Below are 24,622 nucleotides of genomic sequence, written 5' to 3'. Positions count from 1 at the left end.
TAGAGATCTTCCATATCATGATATCAACACCGTTGAAAAGGAGTGAGATGGGAAAATGATATGATTGTATAAAGGTTCGAGTGCAATATAGGTCTTAACAATATCATAAAGCCATAGTTCTTCCAAATAAAGTCAATTTGAAAATTAACCATTAAATCTGCACTTAAATAAAATTATTTTCTTCTTTTTTTTTTTTTGAAAATAAAAGTAAGCTGGATTGACGCTCAGTAGATTTCCACCTACTTTTCAAAAATATATATATATATATATATATATATATATATATATATATATATATATATATATATATATGCTAAAGCAAGTCAATAAATGCTGCTTATATTTTGACCATATATATATATAAAAAATTAAAAAAAAAAAAAACGTGTTTATTTGCACCATCGAATCTTTGGCATATACACAATACAAGTTCCACTGTTAATGCAGTGGCATAGAATTTTGAGTGGGGGTAGGAATATTATAACTTTTGTCTCAAATTTCTTTTAAAGATGATTTATGTGTAGATAGATATTAGAATATAAATTAAATAATTAAATTATTTATTTATTATTGATTTAAGTTTTTGAAATAAATGGTATTAGAATAAAAGTTTTTAGTTCGAATAATATTTCAGTCATTCACTTCACATTTCAATTAAATATTACACGTGTTGAATCTAACTAATTAAGGGAAAACTTTGAGCCTATACGTGAGAAAGAGTTTTGCAATCCAAAAATATCAAAAGAATCGCTCTTTTCATTTAGCTTTAAGATTTAAGAAAGGGTAATATTATATATTTTTATTTTATAATTGTCCAACAATATTAACATGACATTTCAAATTAACTTTGAATATTTTTTTTATTTAAAAAAATTTAATCCGAGGATTAATTGAAAGTGTTACGTCAGCCTTATCTAGCATTTATATGCATTTCTCTATAAGAAATAGCGAGAAAAGAATGAACATTTCTAGTATAGTTTTTCAAAGGGGGAAGGGTCGGGTCAGTTTGCCCAATGAGCCGATCCAAGAAACAACCCGACTAAAAAAATAAAAGCCCAAACGAAACGGGTCTGAATCGTCAGGTCCATAAGGTCTTGGGCTAGTTGGGCCTACAGTTAGTAGCCTCTTTAATGACTTCTTTCTTTTATTTACGCGTATGTGGTCCACAAATACTGGATGCATGCACTTGTATGTTAAGAATTGTTGGTGGATTTGTTAATAATTTTTTCGATATAAAATATAAATAAAATAAAACAAAACAAAGAGATATTTTTTTTTTGAATTGTATTATTAATTCCACTCTCTATATCTCTTTCTCATAAAATAATAATAATAATAAGATGTAATTAACAATGAATCAAGGAATGTTATAGAACAAAAATCCTTTTTAAAAATAAATAATGCAATCAATTAAAAAGATTATACATTAAAAACCATAGAAGAATTAGAGAATAAATACTATAATCTCATTAAAGGTGAATTAAAGGAGAATAAATACTAAACTAGAGATTTAACTACACGTGACTACGAAAATATATTTCATTAATTATCAAAGTCCTAAACATTCCAAGCAACTCAAACTCAGCATGAAAAAGGTCCTTCTATCGTACAAGTTTACAGGAAACTGATCATTATCCTCATCTCTTTATTATTTGGATTGCATTGATTCTCTACACATCTCAGGCAACTAAGAGCCATCTTCCAATTAAGTTCCATGTCGTGAGTCTCACTTCTGCTTATTTTGTTTTCCTTTCCCTTTGAATTTCTAATCTTCCTCTTTTATTGCCATTAGCTTTTATAAGGAATAAGAGAACTTATTCCCAAGGTCTCATACTCATTTTCCCTTGTTTCCTACTTTTAAGCTAGCAAGTCTCACTTGGTTTCCTTCTTTCCTCAAAGACTTCAAGCCACGTACAACAAGCATTGGGCATAGGATAGGATGGGCTTCTTCTAATTGAATAGCAACTTCTCTTCTTTTTATCCTTTCTTCTTTTTATTTGTTTTGTAATCCCTATAAAACACAATCTCTTGCATTAATATATTATTTAAGCTTAGATTAATAATTAAACAATATTTCACAATTAAATATAAAATGCAAGAATTAAATCATAATAAGGTATGATAATATTTACTTTAATAGATATATTAAGCACTTTTAAGCTATTATCAATTATATTATATATACGATCATAGTACAAGTATAATAAAGTGTTATAGATTAAAAATATTTTAGCATTTAAACCATTTTAAACAACCACTTATTTTAAAAATTTAAGCTAATAGAAATAGGTGAATTTAACTATTTAATTAATATTCTTAACACATGGTCACTAACGCAAACCCAAACTACACTCTATTCAAATCCATTAGGGAAAAAAAAAAATTATAGCTTAATAATTCATTCAGCTCACTCTATTAAATTGACATATGTCCATAAAACATTTTTAAAAAAGCTTGTGAAATTACATACTCTAAGGATAAATATTAATTTAATAGACTAAGTCCAAAGAATTTTTTCCAACTCAATTTAGAGAAAATATACTCTACAGTCTACCCCCTATGGTTGGTCTAGGGGTGGCGAACCACCCTCATGGCCCATGGGGTGCCCGGCCATCCTAAATGGTTTCGGCCACCGCCAATGACTATGGATAGCTTGACCTAGGGTTGGCAAAACAGATTATCGTGACGGGTTCGGGTCTACCCGAATGACCACCCGTCAACCTGTTTAGGCCAACCCCAACCCGATACAATTAGCTAAACGAGTTGACATCCATCAACCCATTTAATTAATCATGTCATAAACGGGTCAACCCATTAACTTGTTTAGCCTAAACTCTAGCCCTATAATTTCATGTCAAATTCGCGGATCATGTCAAAAATTGCCAACCTTAGCTCGACCATCTCCAAACCATAAAAATAAATAAATAATTTTAAAAAAAAAATAAAAAAATAATAATAACTCTTCTCTCTTCTTTATTTAATTTTTTAATTTTGTTTTTAAGCCTGGTCACTTTTTAACCACCTGCTCCGTACAATGTATGGGAGTTCACCTGGGATCCGAATCCTCTCCAGTTCATTAAACTGGAGAGGAGCTGTTTTATGGCCAAGATCTCTTTAAAGAGATCTAAGGCCACAAATAAGCCATGTGACTGAAGAAGAAAAAAAAAAAAAAAAAAGGAAAAGTTCTCCTCATTTACGGAAGATTATCACTGGCCAACATGGAGGCTATCCCTAAGGGCCATGATCCCACTCTCCATGCTGGTGTAGATAAGCCCGATGACGCCGACCTGTTTTCCCTGGCCCAGCCGGCGTGGTCCAACTCGTTGAGTACCCGGTTGAGTCGGAGGTTGGTGGTGTCACCAGACTCGAAGGACCTAACGCTGGAAACGAGTCCGGAGGCGCCACCACAGAGCGCTCCCATTCACGCCCGGATTGACAGAGCGTCCCTAGCCCACGACTTCCTCTCCTTTGCGCACACCGAGGCACAAACACGTTTCCAATCTCCACCTGTCAACCGATTCCGATGACTCGCTTGCCGGACATTTGGACGGCGCTCTCAAGCTCTTGGATCTCTGCAATTCCATCTCGTCCCTCATTGAACGCTTGCGCCTTTGTTGCCTCTCGCTCAACTTTGTTCTTCACCTTGTGGCTCCCTTCGATTTCGATTTTCCTGCGCCGGAAAAGGTTAGGCTAGCGCGAGATTTGCTCTCCGACTGGAGGAAGCCTTCCTTTGACCTCGACAAATGGAGTTTTCGGAGCAATCCTGAGGATTTGTATTATGCACCTGGGTGTTACGATTTAGGCTCATAACAAGTTGATCCGAGATCTGGCTTTGGGCCTCGGCGACGCACCACGCGGGAAGATCTTGTCTGCCAATAAGCTCTTGCACCGCACGATTTGGCTTTTGGGCCTCGTCTGGATGGAGTTCCGCCGGAGGAACGCGGTGCGAGTCATGTGGCCTAGAGACAACAGAGGATGGCGTCGTCGAAGGAACCGGCAACAACGTCGTATCGGACGGGGGCCGGAGAGTGTTCTTTTTTGCATGTGGATTTTTTTTTTGATTTTTTTTTTCTTTAGCCACATGGCTTATTTGTGGCCTTGGATCTCTTTAAAGAGATCCTGGCCACAAACCAGCTCCTCTCCGGTTCATTAACTAGAGAGGATCCGGATCCGTTCACCTACTCCGTAGTCTGTACAATGTATCCAGTCATAACAATTCTGTTCTGAGCACAAAGAGTTTGTTCACTATAAAAGCATATATCCCAAGTACTGAAGTACCTCTGTACCAAGAAACTCGTACAATAGTATTTGTTTAAGGTTGAGAGTTTCCAACATGAACATAATTTTTATTGATATATGTAAGAAAAAGTTTGGCAATGATGTCATGGAAATACAAATTAATTGATCGACAAAATTGAGTAAAGCCTGATGCTCATTGTTAGCTAAAACATGTAATTTAAGCCCTCTAAGAATAAAAACCAAAAAAAATGCCCATTTCTCTCTCTAGCCCACCCATCTTCTTCCATTCCATATCCTCCATTTCTATAGAAACTAATACCATTTAATAGGCTCGTATATTACTGTCATACAACTGGGATGATGACGTAACGTTGAAAATCAATTATTGATTAATTTTTTTCCAAAGCAATTGCGGATCCAAAAACTAATTTTTACTATCACGTCGTTCTAGTTGTATAACAGTCGTATAACAGTCTACTAAATAACATTTATGTTTCTATAAATGGAGAGAAAGATCAAGCTTTTGATCCTTATCCTTACTATCAAGATTGTGATCACTATTCATCACAGGTTCATTGAAGTTATTGCATGATCGCGTGCTTCTCTGCCAATTCAAGAACTCACCCTCTTCAAACTGATATTGATTGCTTGGATAACTCCCACCATAATATACTATGTTCTCAAACCTGGCTGCTGCGCCGGTGGATCCAAAACGATCTGACTGTTGGTGACTGGGAAAACATCGAAGATTGGCGGCGTGTGGAGTTATATACATGGAAGGATGTAACATGCCCAAGTGATGAGTTGGAGCAAAAACCAGAGGAGGTGGAGGCAAAGGTGAGGAGAAGTTTCCTTCGACATATTCAGCAGCCCGTTTGGCTTTTCTTGCTGCTGTTCTCTCCTTCTTGTGAGCATTTTGATGGCCTCCCAAAGCTTGGGAACTGTAGAACTTTCTTGAACAAAATAAACAAGGGAATACTCTTGATGTTGTGTCTTCTGCATTAGTTCCTCTGACTTGGGCTGCTCTTACCTCATCTTCCATGCTGTGCAGAAACCAAAAGATAAATAAATCAGTGGATAAAAAGCAAAGTTGATAAACCAACAGAACCCAGATAAGGTAATTAATTTCTAGCTGTGAAAAAACCTTTAAAAAGAGTAGAAGAAATTATGCTTTGAGCAGAGGAGTGAAGAGGAGAGAGCAGGAGAAAGGAAGAGAATGACGAAAAATGTACTGACTTTTGGGCTTTTTCGGCGTTTGATCTGATCAAAAAGAGTAGAAAAGAGAGTTCAGAAGCCGGGTTCTCAAGGAGTTGGAAAATGTGAAGAGTCTATAGGTTTATTCATTAAATAGAGTGCTTGACACAGAGCGGTGCATGGGCTTCTGTAACAGGAGATAAGAGAGAGAGAGAGAGAGAGAGGCAGTATCATCCAAGATGTTTCTGCATGCTGAGGTAACGAGAGTGATTGGTAGAGGGAAGAGAGACGCTTGGATTGGGAAGTGGAATCTCTCTCTCTCTCTCTCTGGCAATCGAGCGGTTTCATTCACTTTTGGATGCACTTCGATCGGTTTCCTTTTGCAGTGGTTTTACTCTGTTTTTGTTAGTTTCATTTCCCAGATTATGTTATGAAATCCGTTGCTGGTGTAAAGACAGTGTTGTCCTATTCAACTATGGCGTCCTGCAGTTGGCATTGAGGGGTAGCTTTGGACTTTCCACAGAATTAAATCAACAGCTAGCGCCTGGGGTTATCTTCAAATTTAAGAGCCCCACATGAAGTGGCTAATTGGTAGTGGAGAGGAAGGGAGGTGAATGAACCAAGGGAAGTCAGAGTGTCAGAAGAGCCAAAGCTTCCATGATCTCCAATGGCCAATGTGGAAGGATTGGGTGACTTAAAAGCTAAACTCAGTCCCCCACAATTGGTCTGGGAATTTGTGTCGCTGGTTGGTTGCCTTAATATTCAGCTCTCTCTGTCTCTATCTCTCTCTCTCTCTCTCTGTTTCTATCTCTCTCTCTCCTGTGTGGCAGAGCAAATGGCTCCTCTGGTGAATTCCTCTGCTTTTGTATAAATGATTATGGGGATGGCACCCACCAGTCCTCGTCCTCTAATCTCCACCGCCAGTCCCATGCAATTTGTCACCTTTTACCCATGCCTTGCATACAACCCCAGTAAGAGAACCCAATGCTTTGCTTCTAGTCTATTCATCTCCTCTCACGTGGCACCCCCACAACATGTTGAAAAAGATCTTATTCATCACCAATTAACCACAACTATTTGTCTCAAATTTCCCTGTCCGTTTCTTCTTTCTTTCTTTTTTTCAATGGTAAATATCATTGATAGAGTTTCCCACCAATTTTATTGTTCGGATGGCTAGCAATTCAGACAATAAATACAAGAGAGCTAATACGAGACCCATTTGTTCAAGAAAATTTTGTATAGTCATAGAATTAGGAACTCTCTCATATTTAGTGCCTGAATTACTAGCAATCCAAACAGTAAATTAATAGAAAACATTAGACGGCTAAAATTAAGTAAAAATGGAAACTGCTAAAGTTTAAATGACCAGACAATAATATCTCAAACACTTCCCAAAAGAAAAGAAAAGAAAAAGGCAAAAGAGTTGAAAAACAAAAGAGAATATCTCACCCAAAAGTGTATTTAAAAATGTTCAATTTTTAAGAAGCTGAGCTTAAAAGTGCTTTTGTAGATCATGTACTGTTGTGTTCTGCTTGGTAGAAGAGAAAAAAGACAAAAAAATTTAAGAGGAATTTTTATGCTGGCTATGTTTGTTAAAAGTTTTGTTTCTTATTTTTTGTTTTATGTTCTTAAAATAAATAAAAAACAATATGATACAATCCACTTATAAAAATACAAAAAACAGTTTTCATCTTCAAAATAAAATACATTAACATACTGTGTTTCCACGCCATCGCCACCTTAGGGAAAGAATCGAGCACATAGATGATGTTGAAACAATAGCAATAAACTCAACAAGCCACTCATTTCCTTTCACTTTTCATTCTTAATCTCTTCTGCCGAGTACAGGAATTTTCTATCCTGATTGAACTTTTGAGTTGTAAAATACTTGAGAAGAATCCCTTTTTTTTTTCAGTCAAAAAATACCTTCGAGCTTTAAAGCAGGTCAATAATGGAGCTCCACACTTGGATTCGAATCCCATTGGAGCCCCCTATCTTCGTTACCAATCCAACATCTCAGTTAAAAAAAGACATATCTTGTACCAAAAGAAAAAGGAAACCAAAGATGTTCTCTCTGCTTTAACAGGCTCAGTCCTTTCACATCTAAGAATCCTATTTAATCCTTTTTACCCTTTTCCTTTTCAAAATAAGTGAGAAAGCAATGCTCAAGTATTGACATCGTCACATCAGCAATGTAAAAACCACCCGATTTCAGACTTGACTCCTTATCTTGTTCTTCTTTTTTCTTTTTCATTTTTTTTTTTCCTATTTTTCTTTTTCTTCTGATGGAGCTTCACTATAACCACACAAACAATGATATCCAAGAAATATTCTTTCTTACGCATGCTAAAAGCCGGAGTACATAGAAGATCCAACGTAAACAACCACAGACAGATTTTGAAAATATCGAAACACTTACCCATGTACAGGATTCCATCTAAGGGCTCATATGCCTAGCAATGAGTTTAATGACAATTATCAAAGTTTTGCTCTTCCGAGCACAGATCCATCTATTAAATCACAACTTTATCCCAAAAGTTTCAATCGATAAGAAAAAATAAATTTAATATTTTAATACCCTCCTCACCTATAGGCTCAAACTTCTCCTTAATGTAAAATATTTAACTGAAATAAAGAGCTGTAGAGTAAAAATTCGAACTACAGACATTTACTTTGATACGTTAAATCACCACTTTATTCCAAAAAGGTTAGACTAATAAGAAAAGAAATCACATACCTTGAAAAGTTTCTCAACACTACTGTTGTAGTAGCAGGCCAGTACAACGATTGCATGACTCTCTGATTTGCTCGTGTCTACTCTGCCCCGCATTTGATGTCTACATAGACAGATTATTCTGAGGGATTGAAAGATATAAAAAGTTTTTCTTTTTCTCCCTCGATTTTCCCCTGATTATGCAAAATTGTATTAAAGGTGCTACATGAGAGTCGATTCATGGACAAGGAAAGTATACAAAAGAAAGAATCCCTAAAGAGCCCGCAAGCTCAACAGTGAACACTATCAAAAACAAAAATTGAAAAAGGAAAAGGAATTCCTTGAACTGAATATATATTGACTCAAATAAATAAATAAAATTACAATTCAGGAAGTAGGAATGAGATTCTATGAACAGGATTTCCAAGCAGTTTCTTTCTTTTCCTTTTTCCCCCCCTCTTTTCGGAGATCGCGCTGTTGAGGGCATTCTAAGATCTACACTCACAAGATATAATAATTGGACAAGAAATACATGGAAGGGTTAAAAACAACATCCATCAAGGATTCAAGAAAAGCCAAAACATTTACATAAAGAGGAAAGGTTTGATGTCTCTGGTTCTGGCTCTGGCTCTGGCTTTCTGCAAGGAAGATGCTTTAAAAAGGCTTTCACCGCTCCAGCCACACCATCCTCGTTTTCCATGGCCTTTGCAAGTTCAACCGCACGCTCTTTCACCTGGAATGATTCTTAGGTAAGCTCATCATGAGGTAGTTTGCAGTCTAGTAGTGACCATAAACTTTTTCAAGAGTTCCACAAAGATTCTACAAATTAATGACCCTTCCCGAGTAACTGAAGTCTACGGGATAGGCAAGCTTGAAATATTGAATGATTTTCCTATTATGGTCATACACCAAAGCCTAATTTTATTTTTACATCTCACGTAAACTACAGTTACAGCCAAAAAGCTAAATTCACTATTCAGTCACCATGTTTAAAATGTTGTTTGAAAGTCTAAGCTACACATCCCATTAGAACCTTTATGTAGAGGTAACGCCAGGTATGGATGATAAATAACATGCCCTAACAAATCGGGGGTAAACTGATATCTTATTAGGGACTCATTGGGGAAGTCGGGTGGGTAGTTTAAGTACTCTAGAATGTTAAGAGGTATGGGTATCACATAATCCCCATCGATTAAACTGAAGGTAAAAGAGGAAGGCAGGGAAAGGACTGACGCATTTAGTTTTACATGCCAAAACAAATTCTACATGTAGAATATGACTTCTCTTTTAATCAAGGCAGTTTTGTGCAAACTTAGATAACCATATCCACCTTTTCAAGAAATACAGAATTACCTTGGGATCTACCATAAACTTTATTGCATCAACCAACTTGGTAAGGGAAAACTCTTCGACTGGAATGGGTGCAGGACCTACTCCTCTTGCATGTACTCGCTCTCCCCAGAAAGGTTGGTCACCGAAGAAAGGTACAATGGTTGTTGGGCACTATTTGGCAAAAACAACATGGATCACAATAAGCCAAAGCCAATACATGGAATCGAAAGCAACCTTAAATACAGCAAGCTATGAAGCCATTACCGCAGCTTTAAGACCAGCAGCTGTTGTTCCAGCACCCCCATGATGCACCTGAAAGCCATAAGCAAAAATGGATAAAAAATTTCTAACACATACAAGAAGAATATTGAAAGCAACAAGCTACAAGCATATGGGACTGGGACAACATCTTCCAAGCCTGACCATGGCCCTAGACGAAAATTGGCATTGTAAACCTGGTCTGGGCCAGGTTATTTTGGGTCATTGTCATATGTAGGATGCTTCTGAAAATTAAAGATTTCGAAATGACAAAACTATAGTTTAAGTCTCACCACGGCCTTGCATTGTAAGAATAGCCAGTCATGAGGGCAGTTGTCCAATAAGTACATGGACTCCTTTGGTTTTGCCACTGGAAAGAAACAAAATTCAGCTAAATAAACCAGCATTCGTAAAATTTGTGATCCAATGGTCATAGAGGTTATAAATATATAAGAAGTGTAATGTTATATACAGTATATACCTCATATTTATTCCACAACTATCCTACAATGCTAACGTGACAGTTCCAACCAACAATTAGATTTTTTTTATTATTTTTTTTATAACAAAAAAAAATCTGATCCAAGGGTTGGTTAGGATTGCCACATCAGAATTGTGAAATAGTTGTAGAATAAAAATATAGTTTCTAGCATTACTAATACAAGAAACATACAAAGCTTTATAATTGAAACTAAACTTACAGTTCCCAAGGCCACCCCAGCCTTTGTTAATGATGCCCCTCTGTTTAGTAATTTCCAATGCTTCCACAATAATTTGGGTCATTTTCTCTGGCTCTTGAACAGGCTGACATCAAAAAGGAAAAACAAAATAGAAAGATAAAACTCGATCCAAGAGAAGAGACATAAAACACAATTTAGTAAGAAGTCAAAGGCAGGACACCATGAACATGATAAAATTCGCCTATCATGACAAGATGACAACATTTATTTTAAGGGGTACTTTTAAGACTCCATTGAAATAAAATTATGACTATTAACCAAGTACTGTTTAGACTTCCATGAAGATTGAACCTAAAAGAATTTGTTATTTGTGTACCATGTTAACAAACAGGTTGGCTGAAAAGTAGAAAGAACTGACTACAATCACCAAGGTAAACCTTGTCAGGTAAAGTTCGGTCCTGTGTAAAGCGTCCGCTCCACACAGATTGGGTAATAATCCGACTTTACCAGCGGGCTGGCCCCAATGAATTGTTTGCACCTAAGGGGATTCGAACCATGTTATACTATAGCGATAGAATATATAAATTAATGAGAGTAATAAGAAGTCAAACTCACAAGGCTACCAAATCCAATATAAATAGGCTTTTCACCAGCCTCGAGCCATTTTACAAGTGATTCAGGAGGTTCATAATTCGATGCAAGATCAAGGAAGCAAAATCCCACCACATCAACCTTAGGTCCCCAATCTGCAAAGCAACAAACAAAATAACATCCAGATATTCATATGATTGCATCGAAATTCCTTTTGGTTCGTTGTACAAGGATGATGCACAATATGTTGTTTCGAGCAAAGTAAATGCTGTGACAAACAAGGAAAAAAAGAGAGAGAGAGAGAGAGAAAAGAAAAGGCTTGAGTCAAAAAACATGCATATACAAACTGATTTAACTATTTTCTAGAAAAACTCTTGATCCAATTCCATCTCAGGAAAAAACTTGTTTGTTGGAGCAATAAGAGAGAGCAACAATAGAAAAAAAAAATATTCAAATAGCACATAGGACAGACTAAAGGACAGGCATCCTCTACAACACCCTACGGACCACATCCACCCCACGGTAATACAACCCAAACCAACTCCTTAAATATTTCTTCTTCTTCTTTTTTTCCCCTTAAAACATGGAAAGCCACCCTTCTTAAAGATATGTTTAACCAAGATAATCTTCTCCTGGAAATATGGGACAGTTGTTCACTAGAAAAACAGGATTGAAAACCACACGGTGCTACAACTATCAGGGAATCAGGGAATAAACCAATTAAGTGCTTCAAACGGAAATTGTAACACAGATTGATTACATAAAAATATGATTGATTGGCAGTATCATAAGACATGATTAAATCAAAAGCAACCACCTTTTGGTTTAGGAACAAGGTGAGGACTCCATATATATCCATGCGGGATATCAGTATCAAAGCCCTGTGAACCACTTAAATATGTCACAGGACGAAGCTTCAGCTTTTTCTTCCTAAGATCATTGATCATGTCCCGAATTCCGAGCCAAATCAAGGAATCAACAATTTGATATGACAGCTGAAAAAAAAAAAGCATGGTGCCAAGAGTTAACTAGAAATTACCACAGCGCTGGAAAAGGGAGAGAAGCAACAGTAAAAATTAGGGAGGAAGTAAAATGACAACAAAAGGAAAGAAATCAATAGACTCACCCTATATCCAGCTTGTTGCTTCACACGGGACAAAGGATGTGGAAATTCACTAGTTGGCCTGGTATGAAAATAGTAAAACATATACAATGCAGTTCAAAATTTTCCGTTAAACCATATAATACAACTTGACCAGTACAAGACAAGAAGAAAATATGTACTACAAAATAGAGAACAGTTAAAAGAAATACATAACTTAGTAAGATTCCATTAGCCAGACAAGACTTACGTCCATGGCATCGTGAAAAATATATGAATCGGAACTTTTAGTGCCTCTGCCACATGGGTATGCCCTAAAGAAGTATTGTGAAGGTTACTAGGAGAATATGAAACAAGGAAATGTAAGCTTAAGCTGAATAAAGTGAGGAAAGAAAGTAATAATACAATCAGGTGGCACCACAATCTGTCCAATGGTGGAAAATACAAGGGTTAGCTTAACTTTTGCAAAACCGACGTAGTCTACAATTATGTTTCAAAATCCACAATATTCAGTAAAAATCAGTACGAAATGTAACCTGAAATCAATCATGTTGAAAGTTGGGTAATCAAAATTCAGCTTCAAATTTAAATTATATTGAAAATTTGACAAGTTTTAATTCAGAATCATAAATAATTTCCATGCCTTCCATGGCAGTTCAGCCCCAAATTCAATCCAATTGTTTGATCTACGACATTCTACATAAATGGTTGTCCTCTTATAATATTTCTGCTTGTAATACCATAAGAGTACAATACACAAAACACTCCTAAAAGCACCCCAAAAAAAAAATTTCACCTTTATGTCACATCAAAACACTTTTTCAAACAAACAAAAAAACACATTCCTCAAAACACATTAACAAACATACCCAATGTTTATAACCAATTAAGCACTACACAATCAGAATTATTTATTCACTTTCTTGCCAAAGTTGTTTATATTTATCAAAATCAATTTAAAAAACCGAAATATTTCTTTTCACCCAGAAGAGAGAGAGAGACCCTAATCACAATCAAAACTGACAAACTTAAATATCAAAAATGATTAGGCCTACATCAGAAATGCTTCTGAAATAAATGCAAAGACAAGAATGTTAACCACATTTAAATCCCTTTTCTTGAGATCTTTGTATGATTGGATGGCTGCATCAGGAAGTACTACTTCTTTTTTTTAATTTCTCGATCTTTTGAATTACAAATTGCAATTTTTAGCTGAACCTCTCGTTTGCACCAGTTTACCCGTACATTCTCCTCCTACTAAAATTTCGTATTAATTATTCAAAGAAAAATAGGAAAGGGCAAAAAGAATGTTCATCACACTTATTCAAAAAATCAAATAAAAAATATTCACAATACTTGAAAAAGTATAACAAATACAACAGTGACAAGATCTAACCATATGCTGGTGGATTGGCAATGATTGCATCCGCTTTAAAGGGAATACCAGAATCAATATCAGGGTCTCTGCAAGCTGGAAGTAATGAATTTATAATTTCTTTCATTTGATTTCGTTGAGTAGGTATTTCAGAAGGCCCCGATGGCAAGAATCCTTTATTTTTAACCATATCTGTTTGGGAAAAGAAATCTGGAATTAGTAGTCAACATTCTTCTTTGGACTTCCGAAGTAATAAACAAATTCAACATCATAATCATCATCATAATGTGGTCCAATTAAAAGCTTCTTTCTTGAATACCCTTTTAGAGTGGGATGTTACTTTTGTTCCTAATTTCTCCTCTAATCTTGTAAATTTTGTGAACTTTTTCGATTTTCGACACCAATAGGGCAGTCGCATTTCTTGTATACTTTTCGTGTACGCGAGTTTTTCTTCTTCTTCAATAAATTATTATTCATAAAAAATAAAAAATATCATCATAATAACAACAACAAACACAACAATTAAGAAGCAGAAGAAAGAATCAAATAATTTATTATGACAGATATGCATGCATTCGCAATTTTTTTGTTCTTTTTACTCCTACTAGCTATGTAGCTTCTCTTGTATACTTCCTGTGTATTTGAGAGCGACTTACGCTTGCAATAAAATTTCGATTACTTATATAAAATAATAATAATAAAATAGATATGCATGCATTCATGCCCATGGCTGTGTGTGCGCATAGCACTCATGCGAGAGAAGCTCCTTCAGATAACATATGTTTGAATAGCAGGGGAAAGAACTCATAAATTTTTAAAAAAAAAAATTAAAAAAATTAAAAAAAAATCTTAAAATAGAAAGCCTGAAAATTTTAAGCAAATTATTGTTTATTTTAGCTGAGATCAGACTTCCAAGAGACTTAAGATTGTATTTCATTAAGCTTGATTTTCTTTCATCTGTACTATGCAACCCATGTGCTTCAACTTTTGGGATGCAAAAAACTAGAGACAAGTAAATTAAGAAAAACATATAGATATTCACACATACCTAAATTAAGTTGGTAGAGAACTAGGATCAAACACCATTCACACCCAGAATAAGTCAGATGAAACTGTTAGTATTCCATCTCTATGAAAACAACTCAAATGTTCCCCCAAAAAGTATCACCACTGCTTTGTGCGGTGCCCAAGCGTAGCCTTTGAACTGAGCCAATTGATTTCTATTAGTTTTGATGTGTGTGTGCACGCACGCTTTGTCATTCATATTAGTTTATATATTCTGCTAATTTATAGTGAAATATTCTTAATGAGCATAAAAAGTAAACAGAAAAGCTGGATGCGTATCATATTTCAAAAGGAGCAATGGTATACGAACATGAAAGCATCATAAGAGCATGCCTAAGATATGCCACAAAGGCAAACCATTGAAACAATTTACGCATCAAGCACTCAGTGAAAGCCATTTCCCAACTGGTGCTTCTCAATCACACATAAGAGATATGTAACTACTTTGACAAGACTGCGTAGAGTCAACATAAGATCAGAACATAAATGGCGCATTGAGGTACATACAACCAGCAAGGACTTTTGGATCTCCGCCTAGAGGGTAAAACTCCAACCCAGCAGTCAAGACAAATTCTTTGAAATTTGAATGAGTTGCTAGTCTAACACGATGGCCATAGTCCTGCATGCAAAATATTCTTGTAAATACACTCAAATTACCCTCAGCAATATCTTGAATGGCCAATATTCAAATAAATATAAATATACAAATAATTATGAACATATAAAATCAAACATCGAATTTTAATTCACATATTCTTTGTATCCTTGATAAGCAATAATCAGAAATCAACATTAAAAGTGCGTCTAAAATAAGTTAAGACTCATCTAACCAAACACAAAGGTATCACCATTGTTTATGAAGTATCTATTAATCATACTAACAAAACCTTCTCAGATCTAAATACCATTGAAATGTATCCAACATTAATTAATACAAGCAAAAAAACAAATAAATAAGGAAGAATGAAACTTTTTTGTAGAAGTGATTAACAATTAGTAAAGCTGCCAAATGCAGAAGAAAAGCAGAAAGGAAAACTGGCCTTGACTGTCGGGCAACTAAGCACTCTACGTTTTGCCAGAAGCTTAGCTCAAATAAGAAAATAGCAAGATCTTACTAATCAAGTAAAAGCAACTATAGTACCAGCCCACGGAGTACTCTGAAACATCAACATCCAGGCTTTCTAAATCTTAGATCTACCAGTTCAGGGAAATTTGGTTTCATATGATGTACAATATATCTTTTTATGTATCCAATCAATCCAACTTATTCAAAGAGAAGGCTTAAGCCTTTCCTCAATCACAATTTAAGGATCTGAATGCTTCTAGAATTAGAAAAAATAAATAAATAAACATCAGCAAATAGGTTATGCCTTAAATTTAACCCTTTTTTGTTTGAAGTAGAAGCAGCTCAAACGTTTTACTCAAATAAACTGCAAAGTACCATGTAAAATGCTGACCATTATTTTACTTATGATCAAATACAAAAAACTGCTAATTCAGGACAAATTTTAATTAATTTTCGTAATAAATAAGGCCTGCCATATTGCATGGTGGATCTTTTTCATAAAAGAAAATGTCTTCAACTTTTGCTCTGTCCATGCAAACTGTACGTACGAGAACCCTTGGTCGGGTCTAAAGGGATGAAGTAAGCCCAAGAGGCATCAGCTTTAAGCAATTGGTGGTTTCAAGATTCTTTTTCCAAATTATAATAGCAGTTGGGGTGCCACTGAACAGCACAGTATGACGTTTGGGTTGATATAACAGGTTGGATTAGGATTTGTCCTATCGATTGACAAAAATTTAATTAAAATAGTTTCTAAATAAAATCATATGGTGGATCCCATGCAGTGCAAAAGTTCTCCACTAGTATGTTAAATTTTGAAATATTCGCATATTATATTATTTACGAAAATGTCAATGGATCACCTTCTTCTTCACTGCGATGTGGCTTCCGCTTTGTGGAGTGCTGCTCTCTTTACTCGCTTTGGTATATCCTAGGTTAACGACAGAAAACCCAACCCACCGGAGTTCTCTGGAGTTGTCGGAGACTTATCTGAACCCGCTATGCCCTTCACCGGCGGCAGACCCTCCATAGGACAAAACACGATCATTCAAGACTAAAGCGTTGGGCTTCGGATCTTTCCGAACCCAACGGAGCCTCCTCTTCTTCTTGAGTTTATTCTTTCTCTTCCGCCCATTAACCTTGGGCTTTAAGCCAGGCCCAAACTCAAGAAGCCCTTCACAAACCCTGCTAAAAGCTTGGTCCACCTCAGCCTTCAACTTCTCCAGCTGTCTTTTCCAATTCATTTTCTAGTTTTACTTAATACTCTACTGCATTAGGGAACTAGTTGATACAATTAGCTACCAATCAAACTATGAGCTGCCATATTTTACTCCTCAATGTCCAATTTAGGTTTTAAAGTAACAAGATCAGAAATTGATTAATTAAACTAGTCAACTAAAATGGTTCCTACATTTTTTTATGCGTAATCTTTTTTTCTTTTTCTTTTTTATAAGTAAGAAACCAATCTCATTGAAAAGCGTAAGGCGCCCCTTAGTACACTGAGAGTATACAAAGGAAACACCTAATTAGAAAGGAAAAAACGAACAAGAAAGTCATCAAAACTAAACAACAAAGGGTGCACAAAAGCCGTAGTCCAAAGTACAACATAAGGTAAGATGAGCAAAAAATCTCCTCCAAAGTACTTTCCAAATCCTCAAAGCTCATATTGTTCCTTTCCTTTCATAAGCACCAAAAGAAGCAAATAGGCGTCATTTTCCACACCGTAGCACTCATTAGCCTTCTAGAGGACCACCAACAAGCAAGCAAGTCAATAACCCGTCTGGGCATAACCTAAGACATCCCGAAACGACCGAAGAGAATACTCCACAAAGCAGAAGCTACGTCACTGTGAAGAAGAATATGATCCATGGACTCCCCAATCTTCTTGCACAAATAGCATATGTTTATCACGATACCATGCCGCTTCCTGAGATTGTCCAGAGTAAGGATCTTGCCAAGAGCCGCGGACCACACAAAAAAGGCAGCCCTTTAAGGAGCCTGAGTGTGCCAAATACTTTTCCAGGGAAATCGACTACCACCAAAGCAAGCCAAGGAGTAAAAGAATGACTTGACCTTGAATAAACCTTTTTTGGAGGAGACTTACCACATCTTGTCTTCGCTACCTCTTCTCACTTGAATTAAATGCAATGCCTGAAAAAATGAAGCAAGAACATCCACCTCTCAATCGTGAGCCTCCCTAGTAAAGCTCATGTTCCACTAGTTGGAACGGCCCAAAAACTTTAAATTATTGGCAACAGAGGCATCCTTCACACAAGCAATACCAAATAAAGATGGAAAAGTTACCTTAAGAGTCGTTTCTCCACACCATAAATCACGCCAAAAGTTGATCTTGGTTTCATCCCCCACAACAAATCTAATGAAGCTTGAGAAAGAATCCCAACCTTTTTTGATGCTCTTCCAAACCCCCACCCCAAAGGCACCTGCCGGCTCAAGAGAGCACCATCCGCCCCATATGCTGCCGTATTTAGATTCCACCACGCAACTCTCTCAAACCCATAATGCCACAACCATTTACCTAGCAGGGCATGATTGAACACCCTCAAATTTCTAATCCCTAACCCTCCCTCAGATATCGAAGAGCACACCTTGGCCCAGTAACCAGGTGATATTTAAATTCTTTGCCTATCTCTCCCCATAAGAAGTCTCGTTGGAGCTTCTCAATTCAAGTGGCCACACTAGCATGAATGGGGAAGAGAGACAAGAAGTGCGTAGGTAGATTGGAAAGAGTGCTCTTGATAAGGGTAACCCTGCCACCCTTAGACAAATACAACCTTTTTTTCAACTGGCCAACCGACACTCCATCTCTGTGACCTGTACCTTGTCATGTAAGTCCTCATTACATTGTATTCTGTGTCTACTCTCCATGTCCACACACAACATCTCTAATCCAAAGGCCACCAAATTCTTGTATTATTCCAAAAATGCAATTGTCCTCTTTTGAATAGATTACCTAGTTCCAAAGAAATCCCTATCAGCACTTGATTACAAGTCCCAACTAAAGACAAGTGAAAGAAGCTCCTTATCTCAGACAATTAGACGCTTCAATTGGTGCTCCTTAGATTTTCATATATGAGGCTCTCAGTTCACCAATATCCATTCTTCTTCTTTTTCATTTTCGTTTCTTGACACTCATTCATTAAGGACCTCGATTGGCCTTCCTTGGGAGAAGCTATCATATGCAGCAATGCATCCTTGACACTAGCCTACTAGGGTGTCGTCATTTTTATATTACTAACTATTAAAATAAATAAAGAAAAATAATGACCCATCAGCTCTATTACATTTAATGAAGGGCCTTGAACTAAAATCATCAACAACATTCTTTAATGTACAACTTCAGAGAAACAGTTGGTCAACGTGTTTAAACAACAAATGCTCTATGAACCATTATGCAAAACATGATCATATTGTGTTCACATGTTTGAAAAATAAGAACTCCAGACTCAGCCAAAAAAAATGCATACCATTCTCTCTCTTTTTTGTTTTTTCAAGAAATATATGATATATTGTAATTACAAGTTAGAAACCTATGACATCCTTTATATAGGACAAAAAGAGGACTCAGAGAAGACTCATCTTGTATACCCATGGCAAAGATTATGTTTCCGAAGTTTCTCTCACTCAAATTTTATGCGGGGTTTAGATTTTTCACCTTTTTTACAAGTCTTTTTATGGTTGATTACATGAGTAAGGCATGCACATAACAGAGCTAAGGTTGTATAGCCTACAGAAAATTACAAAGATCAAACCTAGATCGCATTAGTTAAATTCTGTAAAACTTTGGCCGCTGAAATGCAATCACATGTCAAAATTAAAATCACAGTCAATCTCAAAAGTCTCAAAGATTATTCACACATATACTTTGAATAAAAGGAAAATAAGCTTGTGAATATTAGAAAAGTCTCAAAACCTGCAATCGTTTGCCAATTGCAATAAATGGTTGAACATCTCCACGTGTACCAACAATAAGTATTACTATTTGCAAAGGCGGTATGTACTGAAGGTCTGTTGCATCCTCGTCATCCACAGCATTGCAATAAGCACCAATAGATCGAGCGCCAAGAGCTTGTGGTTCGACATCTACTGGAACTTCAAATTCTACAGTTCCATTATCTTTCACTGTAGCTATTCTGTTAAACAGTTTTATCTGCACAGCTTGAAAAATCAATAAAAGACCCAGGTAACGCTATACTGGAAACCATGCTTCAGGCAAACTGACATAAAGTTCACCTTCTGCTGTACAGAAATTTTATCGTCAAAAATTTGTGCTGCCTCTTCAGCAAGTAAATTCTTCTGTCTTTTCCACTCAGTTTTTGATCTTTCCAACTTAATCGGACCCCCTAAAGATTCCAATTTGTCAAAGTCTGATATCTCAACTGAAGATGTATTTACTTCAGAAGAATTCTTGCTAGCAACCCCTGAACAAAAAACATCTCAGATATATCACTCATATAAAGCAATAGATGCACAAGAATCAAGTAAAAAGAACCAAATAGACTATTTCCCTCTCTCTTAAATATTTAAGTTTAGAACCAAAAGGCCTGAACCAATTCCACCAAGCCGATTTACCAGCTGAACCAAGTTGCAGGGTGAAGCAAACAAAAAGAGACCAGGTGCAATATATTACAAAATGACCAGATCAACAACGATGCACTTTCACTAGCAAATCCTTACCAGAAAAGAAAACCAGTAACCAAAACAAGAACAAAAAGACCCAATAAAGGACAAATGGCGAAAGCTGATGTAGAAAAATTCCATCCATTTAATTTGAATACGATACTTGGGGTTTACGAAATTGTACATGTTAGAATACCGTAAGAGTTTCAGAGATCCTGACCAAAGCCTTATTTGCCCGCAACTTCTCAGTTCCTAAACCTTCTACAAAATAATCTCAAAAACGATGGTTGCAACTGGAAACAACACAAAGAAAACTAAACAAACGACATATAAACACCAGTAGCAACAGGATTGCAAGCTTCCCCCAACAAAAATTTCACATGAAAATTGCTCTATGCCTCAATATTAAATTCAATGCTAGCCCAAAAGTTCTCAGACAGCAATGCAACCAACGAATTACACTTTAAAAAAACTAAAAAATTAGAATTCCATTTCTTAGAAAACACTCGAACAGTCAAACAAGTTTGCAGTCTAATTCCAGTAGTTATTCTATTCTCCGATTTCCCTTTCTTTTCACCACAGCTTATAGGCATTAAAAAAAGAAATGAAACTCGGAACATAATTTTCATTCATTTTCGCGTGTTATTTTCTCGGCAAACCAAACACGAACTCAACTAAACTCACGGACCTGGAGAGCTACTGCGACCGGTGTTCAACGAACCACCATTGCTAACACCTTTGCTCTCCACCTCTTTGCTGTCGCTGCCGCTTCCGCTTCCACCACCAATTTCGCGCTCGATCCTCACCGAAACCTCTCCGGAACTCTCGGACTGGCTCCGACGGTTATCCGGCGACTCCGCCATCAACTCCGGCAAGCTCCCCCGCCCGACCCCGCCCCTCTGGTCCCGATCCAGATCCGCAGAAATACCTTACTTGATACAAGAGCTAGGACTACAAAGCGTGTTTGGACACGTTTATATCTAAACTCGGAGAGATTACTCGGAGGGAGAATCTTATTATTCTCTTTCTTTTCCAGAACAAGAGGCTCTGAGACAGAGAGCGCCCCTTCGAGATGAGTGGGTTAAACGGTGTACGTCTACGATAGTGTGACTTGAGTACGGGACACATACGCAACTGTGCGCGTGAGAAACGAAACGGATCCAACTGTGAAAGCGGTTCGGTTAGTTGTTCGGACCTGGTTTGGGATGATACGCGCGTTGTATTCCGGTTATATTTAATGGGGTTTTTGTTCGGTTCAGTTATGGATGTAATCGAGTCAAGTTAAGCCGAATTTTAAGATTTTAAAATTAACTTGTTTATTACTAAAACTTAAATAATCGAGCTCGAATTCGAGTCGAGCTATAAAATGCATGTTAAAGCTCGACTCATTTAAAACTCGGGAGAGCTTGACCTCGTTGAGAATAACATTCGAGCCGAACCGAATTATTCGACAGGCTCAGCTCAATTAGAGCTCAAGATAGGCTATTAAATTTTTCAATGTGTGATCAAAGCGAAGTTCAAGCCAAAGTTTATGAACAACATCCATACTAACTATTGATAACTTAATATGTTAGTTTAACATACTGAATAATATTATCAAAGTATTATTATTAATATATAATACAATATTTACTTAGCTAGTATACTGTATGCTTATTTAGTGTGTATATATATAAATATCGAGTATATAGTTAATTACATTTACTTAATATATGTTAATAAACTATATAATGTGTTAGTTTATGAATTAACTAGTTAGTATATTAACTAACACATATAAATATTAAGTAACATATATAATATATATTACCTAATTACTAATATACATGCTTAAATTTATATAACTCATTTTTAGTAATATATAAGAGGCATGAACGCGCTAACGAGTCGGACTAATGAACCGAGCGAACGATCCGCTCGAGCTTTAAACTAGCTGAGCTCGAAAGCCCCTATCGAGTTTCGTCAAGCGAGTCAGGTATGTATCATTTACTAATCGAACAAGTTTCTACAGTAATGAGCGAGTTTTTACAATATCAAGTTTGAGTTCGGATCAAGCTAAATTGAGCGGGTATCGAGCGAGTTGTCGAACGAATTGGCTTATTTACATCCCTGGGTTCAATAAATAATGAGACAGAATAACAGTTCCAAATATTCTATAAGATTAAAAAAATAATTAAATTTAGTTTTTTTTTAAGTTTTCATACAATTTCAATTTAATAATAATGTTACTCTTAACATTCATTAATTTATCACGCTCATGTCATATCAATTGATGGTGCATGTTCGAAATGATTTTTTCTTTTTAAGTGATTGACATGAGAAGCCACTTAAAATACATCACATCAGCCAGTATGACATGGATGTAATAAATAAGTATAAATAGTAGCATTACTCTAAATTTAAAATCAATTAGATCTTTAAGTTTTTTCTTTGATTTTAAATGTCATTTTATCAACTAAACATTCAATTAATTAATGGTATACTAAATTAGACTAATCAATTAATGTCATATGGTTCTCGCTTGACACTCTTATATACTAAGTGTAGGTGCCACGTGGCACAATTGGTCGGTCAGCTTTTTCTAAAAACAAGAACAAAAATTGTTTTTGACCATTTTAATTTTTTTTATAAGGATATATTTATAACTTAAAGTAACTGTGCCACATGGTATGTATAGTTGGCACATGATATGTCAAACAAAAGTTATGTGACATTAATTGATTGGTCTGTTATGGTATACTATTAGTTAATTGACTGGTAAGTTGACTGAAAGATTTATTTGAAATTGTATAAAAACCAAATGACATAATTGTTAAATTTCAAAACTTAAGGACTAAAATAAAATCACATAAACATCAATGAACTATAATTGATTGTTTTCAACAAAATATATATAATTTCTTACATCATTGGATCATCAATAGTCATATTAATTTACAATTCTTGCTAACATAATTAATTGAACCTTATAGAGTTATGTAATACACATATATTGTCTAAGCTAAGATATTATCAAAGTTTGAGATATGAAACTCAGGATATGTTTGTAAGTTTGTTACTTTGGGAGGCGTTTTTTTGTTTGAAAATGTGTCTTGTCATATCATCAAGGTGAAAATAATTTTAAATATTTTGTTTTTAGGTTGTTGATTAATATTTCGTTTTGGAGAGCGTGAAAAAAAAAAAACAAAAACAAATTAACAAACAAAAAAAAAAAGTTTTACTCAACTCATGCTATGCTATGCGTGTGTGTGAAAGCTTTCTCAATAAGGTATGATGTTTACTTATATGATTTAAAACAACTGAATTTTCTAAACAATAGATAAATTCATTGTTAAATCACTTAAAAGTCAAACATTATTTTACTATGGCCAAGCCACCCTCATCTGATACACTCCCCCTAAAATGCAGCATTTTTCTTTTACTTAGTCATTTAGTGACCGTCTATTTCCGCAATAATTTGGTCACTGACTGTTTCTATAAGGTCAAGTTTAATAACAGATTTACAGCACAATAAGGAGATGATCTTTTTATTTATCCATATATACTGAAATTTAAATGCTTTTAATCAATTGGTGCCGCAACCTATAAAGAATGTCATAATTTATAGGCTCTAGGTTCAACTAGCGGGTTGGTTAATTTGATCATCTTAGCAAAAAAATCTATTCTATCATAATTTTCAGAAGCAAAAAATCATATAGTAAAAAAAATGTACCATAGGGTAAAAAAATCTCTCTCGTTAGAATATTCTTTTTCTCATGCATAATTTTTCATCGCATGAGAAAAGCAACTATCTAGCATTAAGATGCAGCAGAGAAACTTAGCATATATCAAGCATAAACTCTCAATCATATAGAAACATATTTAATCAAAGTACATGAACTGAGATATCAATAAAAAATACATGCAATATCTAACAAGCTATCAAACATAATTTTTTTTTTTTAGGTATACCATCAATTAATTAGAGAGGAGAGCCGGCCCTAAAGAGAAAAAGAAAGAAAGAAGAGAGGTGTTTGAGGAGGAGGGAGGTTCCACGCCTCCCTTCCCCCCCCCCCCCCCCCCCAATGGTGCTTCTCTCATAGTCCTTCTAGGGCTATGGAGGTTTTTTATTTTCCTCATGGCTTAAATCCAGGGAAACTTTTGTTTTTCTAGTCCTTTTAGGGCTATGGAGCTTTGGGTCTCCTAGTCATTTTAGGGCTATGGAGCTTTGTGTTTTTTTTTTTTTTTTTTTGGTTTCTTCAGGCAGAAAGGCTAATACAAGACATCTCGTAGGGAAGCGGCCTCTCCGTCCGTGTCGCCGGCGAAAGTTTGGCTGAGTTTTCTTCTTTTACGTATACTTTTGAGGCAAAATCTATGTTTTTATGTCGGTTCC

General features: G+C 35.8%; 2 protein-coding genes across 2 annotated transcripts; both read right to left on the bottom strand.

Moving 5' to 3' along the window:
- Window positions 1-4,325: 4,325 nt before the first annotated feature.
- LOC133857093 (protein LATE FLOWERING) lies at window positions 4,326-8,327 on the bottom strand. Its single transcript, XM_062292212.1, has 2 exons — window positions 8,171-8,327; window positions 4,326-5,282 (listed from the first exon to the last, which is right to left on the bottom strand). Exons 1-2 carry the CDS (start codon window positions 8,224-8,226, stop codon window positions 4,736-4,738), a joined length of 603 nt encoding a protein of 200 aa, XP_062148196.1. The 5' UTR covers window positions 8,227-8,327; the 3' UTR covers window positions 4,326-4,735.
- Window positions 8,328-8,465: 138 nt separating this feature from the next.
- Window positions 8,466-21,347, bottom strand: LOC133857091 (sterol 3-beta-glucosyltransferase UGT80A2). Its single transcript, XM_062292211.1, has 14 exons — window positions 20,939-21,347; window positions 19,864-20,051; window positions 19,544-19,780; window positions 15,057-15,168; window positions 13,506-13,676; window positions 12,360-12,423; window positions 12,134-12,191; window positions 11,825-12,002; window positions 11,032-11,162; window positions 10,438-10,540; window positions 10,030-10,106; window positions 9,743-9,790; window positions 9,500-9,649; window positions 8,466-8,879 (listed from the first exon to the last, which is right to left on the bottom strand). Exons 1-14 carry the CDS (start codon window positions 21,111-21,113, stop codon window positions 8,712-8,714), a joined length of 1,860 nt encoding a protein of 619 aa, XP_062148195.1. The 5' UTR covers window positions 21,114-21,347; the 3' UTR covers window positions 8,466-8,711.
- Window positions 21,348-24,622: the final 3,275 nt, after the last annotated feature.

This window comes from Alnus glutinosa, chromosome 14, assembly GCF_958979055.1.
Source record: "Alnus glutinosa chromosome 14, dhAlnGlut1.1, whole genome shotgun sequence".
NCBI lineage: Eukaryota > Viridiplantae > Streptophyta > Magnoliopsida > Fagales > Betulaceae > Alnus > Alnus glutinosa.
Note: the sequence above shows the minus strand (reverse complement) of the source record. Positions and strands in the feature narration are given on the sequence as shown.

Coding starts and splice junctions, on each gene's coding strand:
- LOC133857093 (XM_062292212.1), bottom strand. CDS start 8,226: ATGCAATCGTTGTACTGGCCTGCTACTACAACAGTAGTGTTGAGAAAC. Junction 5,283..8,170: donor GTGTTGAGAAACTTTTCAAG/GTATGTGATTTC, acceptor GTTTCTGCACAG/CATGGAAGATGAGGTAAGAG.
- LOC133857091 (XM_062292211.1), bottom strand. CDS start 21,113: ATGGCGGAGTCGCCGGATAACCGTCGGAGCCAGTCCGAGAGTTCCGGA. Junction 15,169..19,543: donor CAATTGGCAAACGATTGCAG/GTTTTGAGACTT, acceptor TTTTGCATGCAG/GACTATGGCCATCGTGTTAG. Junction 10,541..11,031: donor ATATTGGATTTGGTAGCCTT/GTGAGTTTGACT, acceptor TTTTGATGTCAG/CCTGTTCAAGAGCCAGAGAA.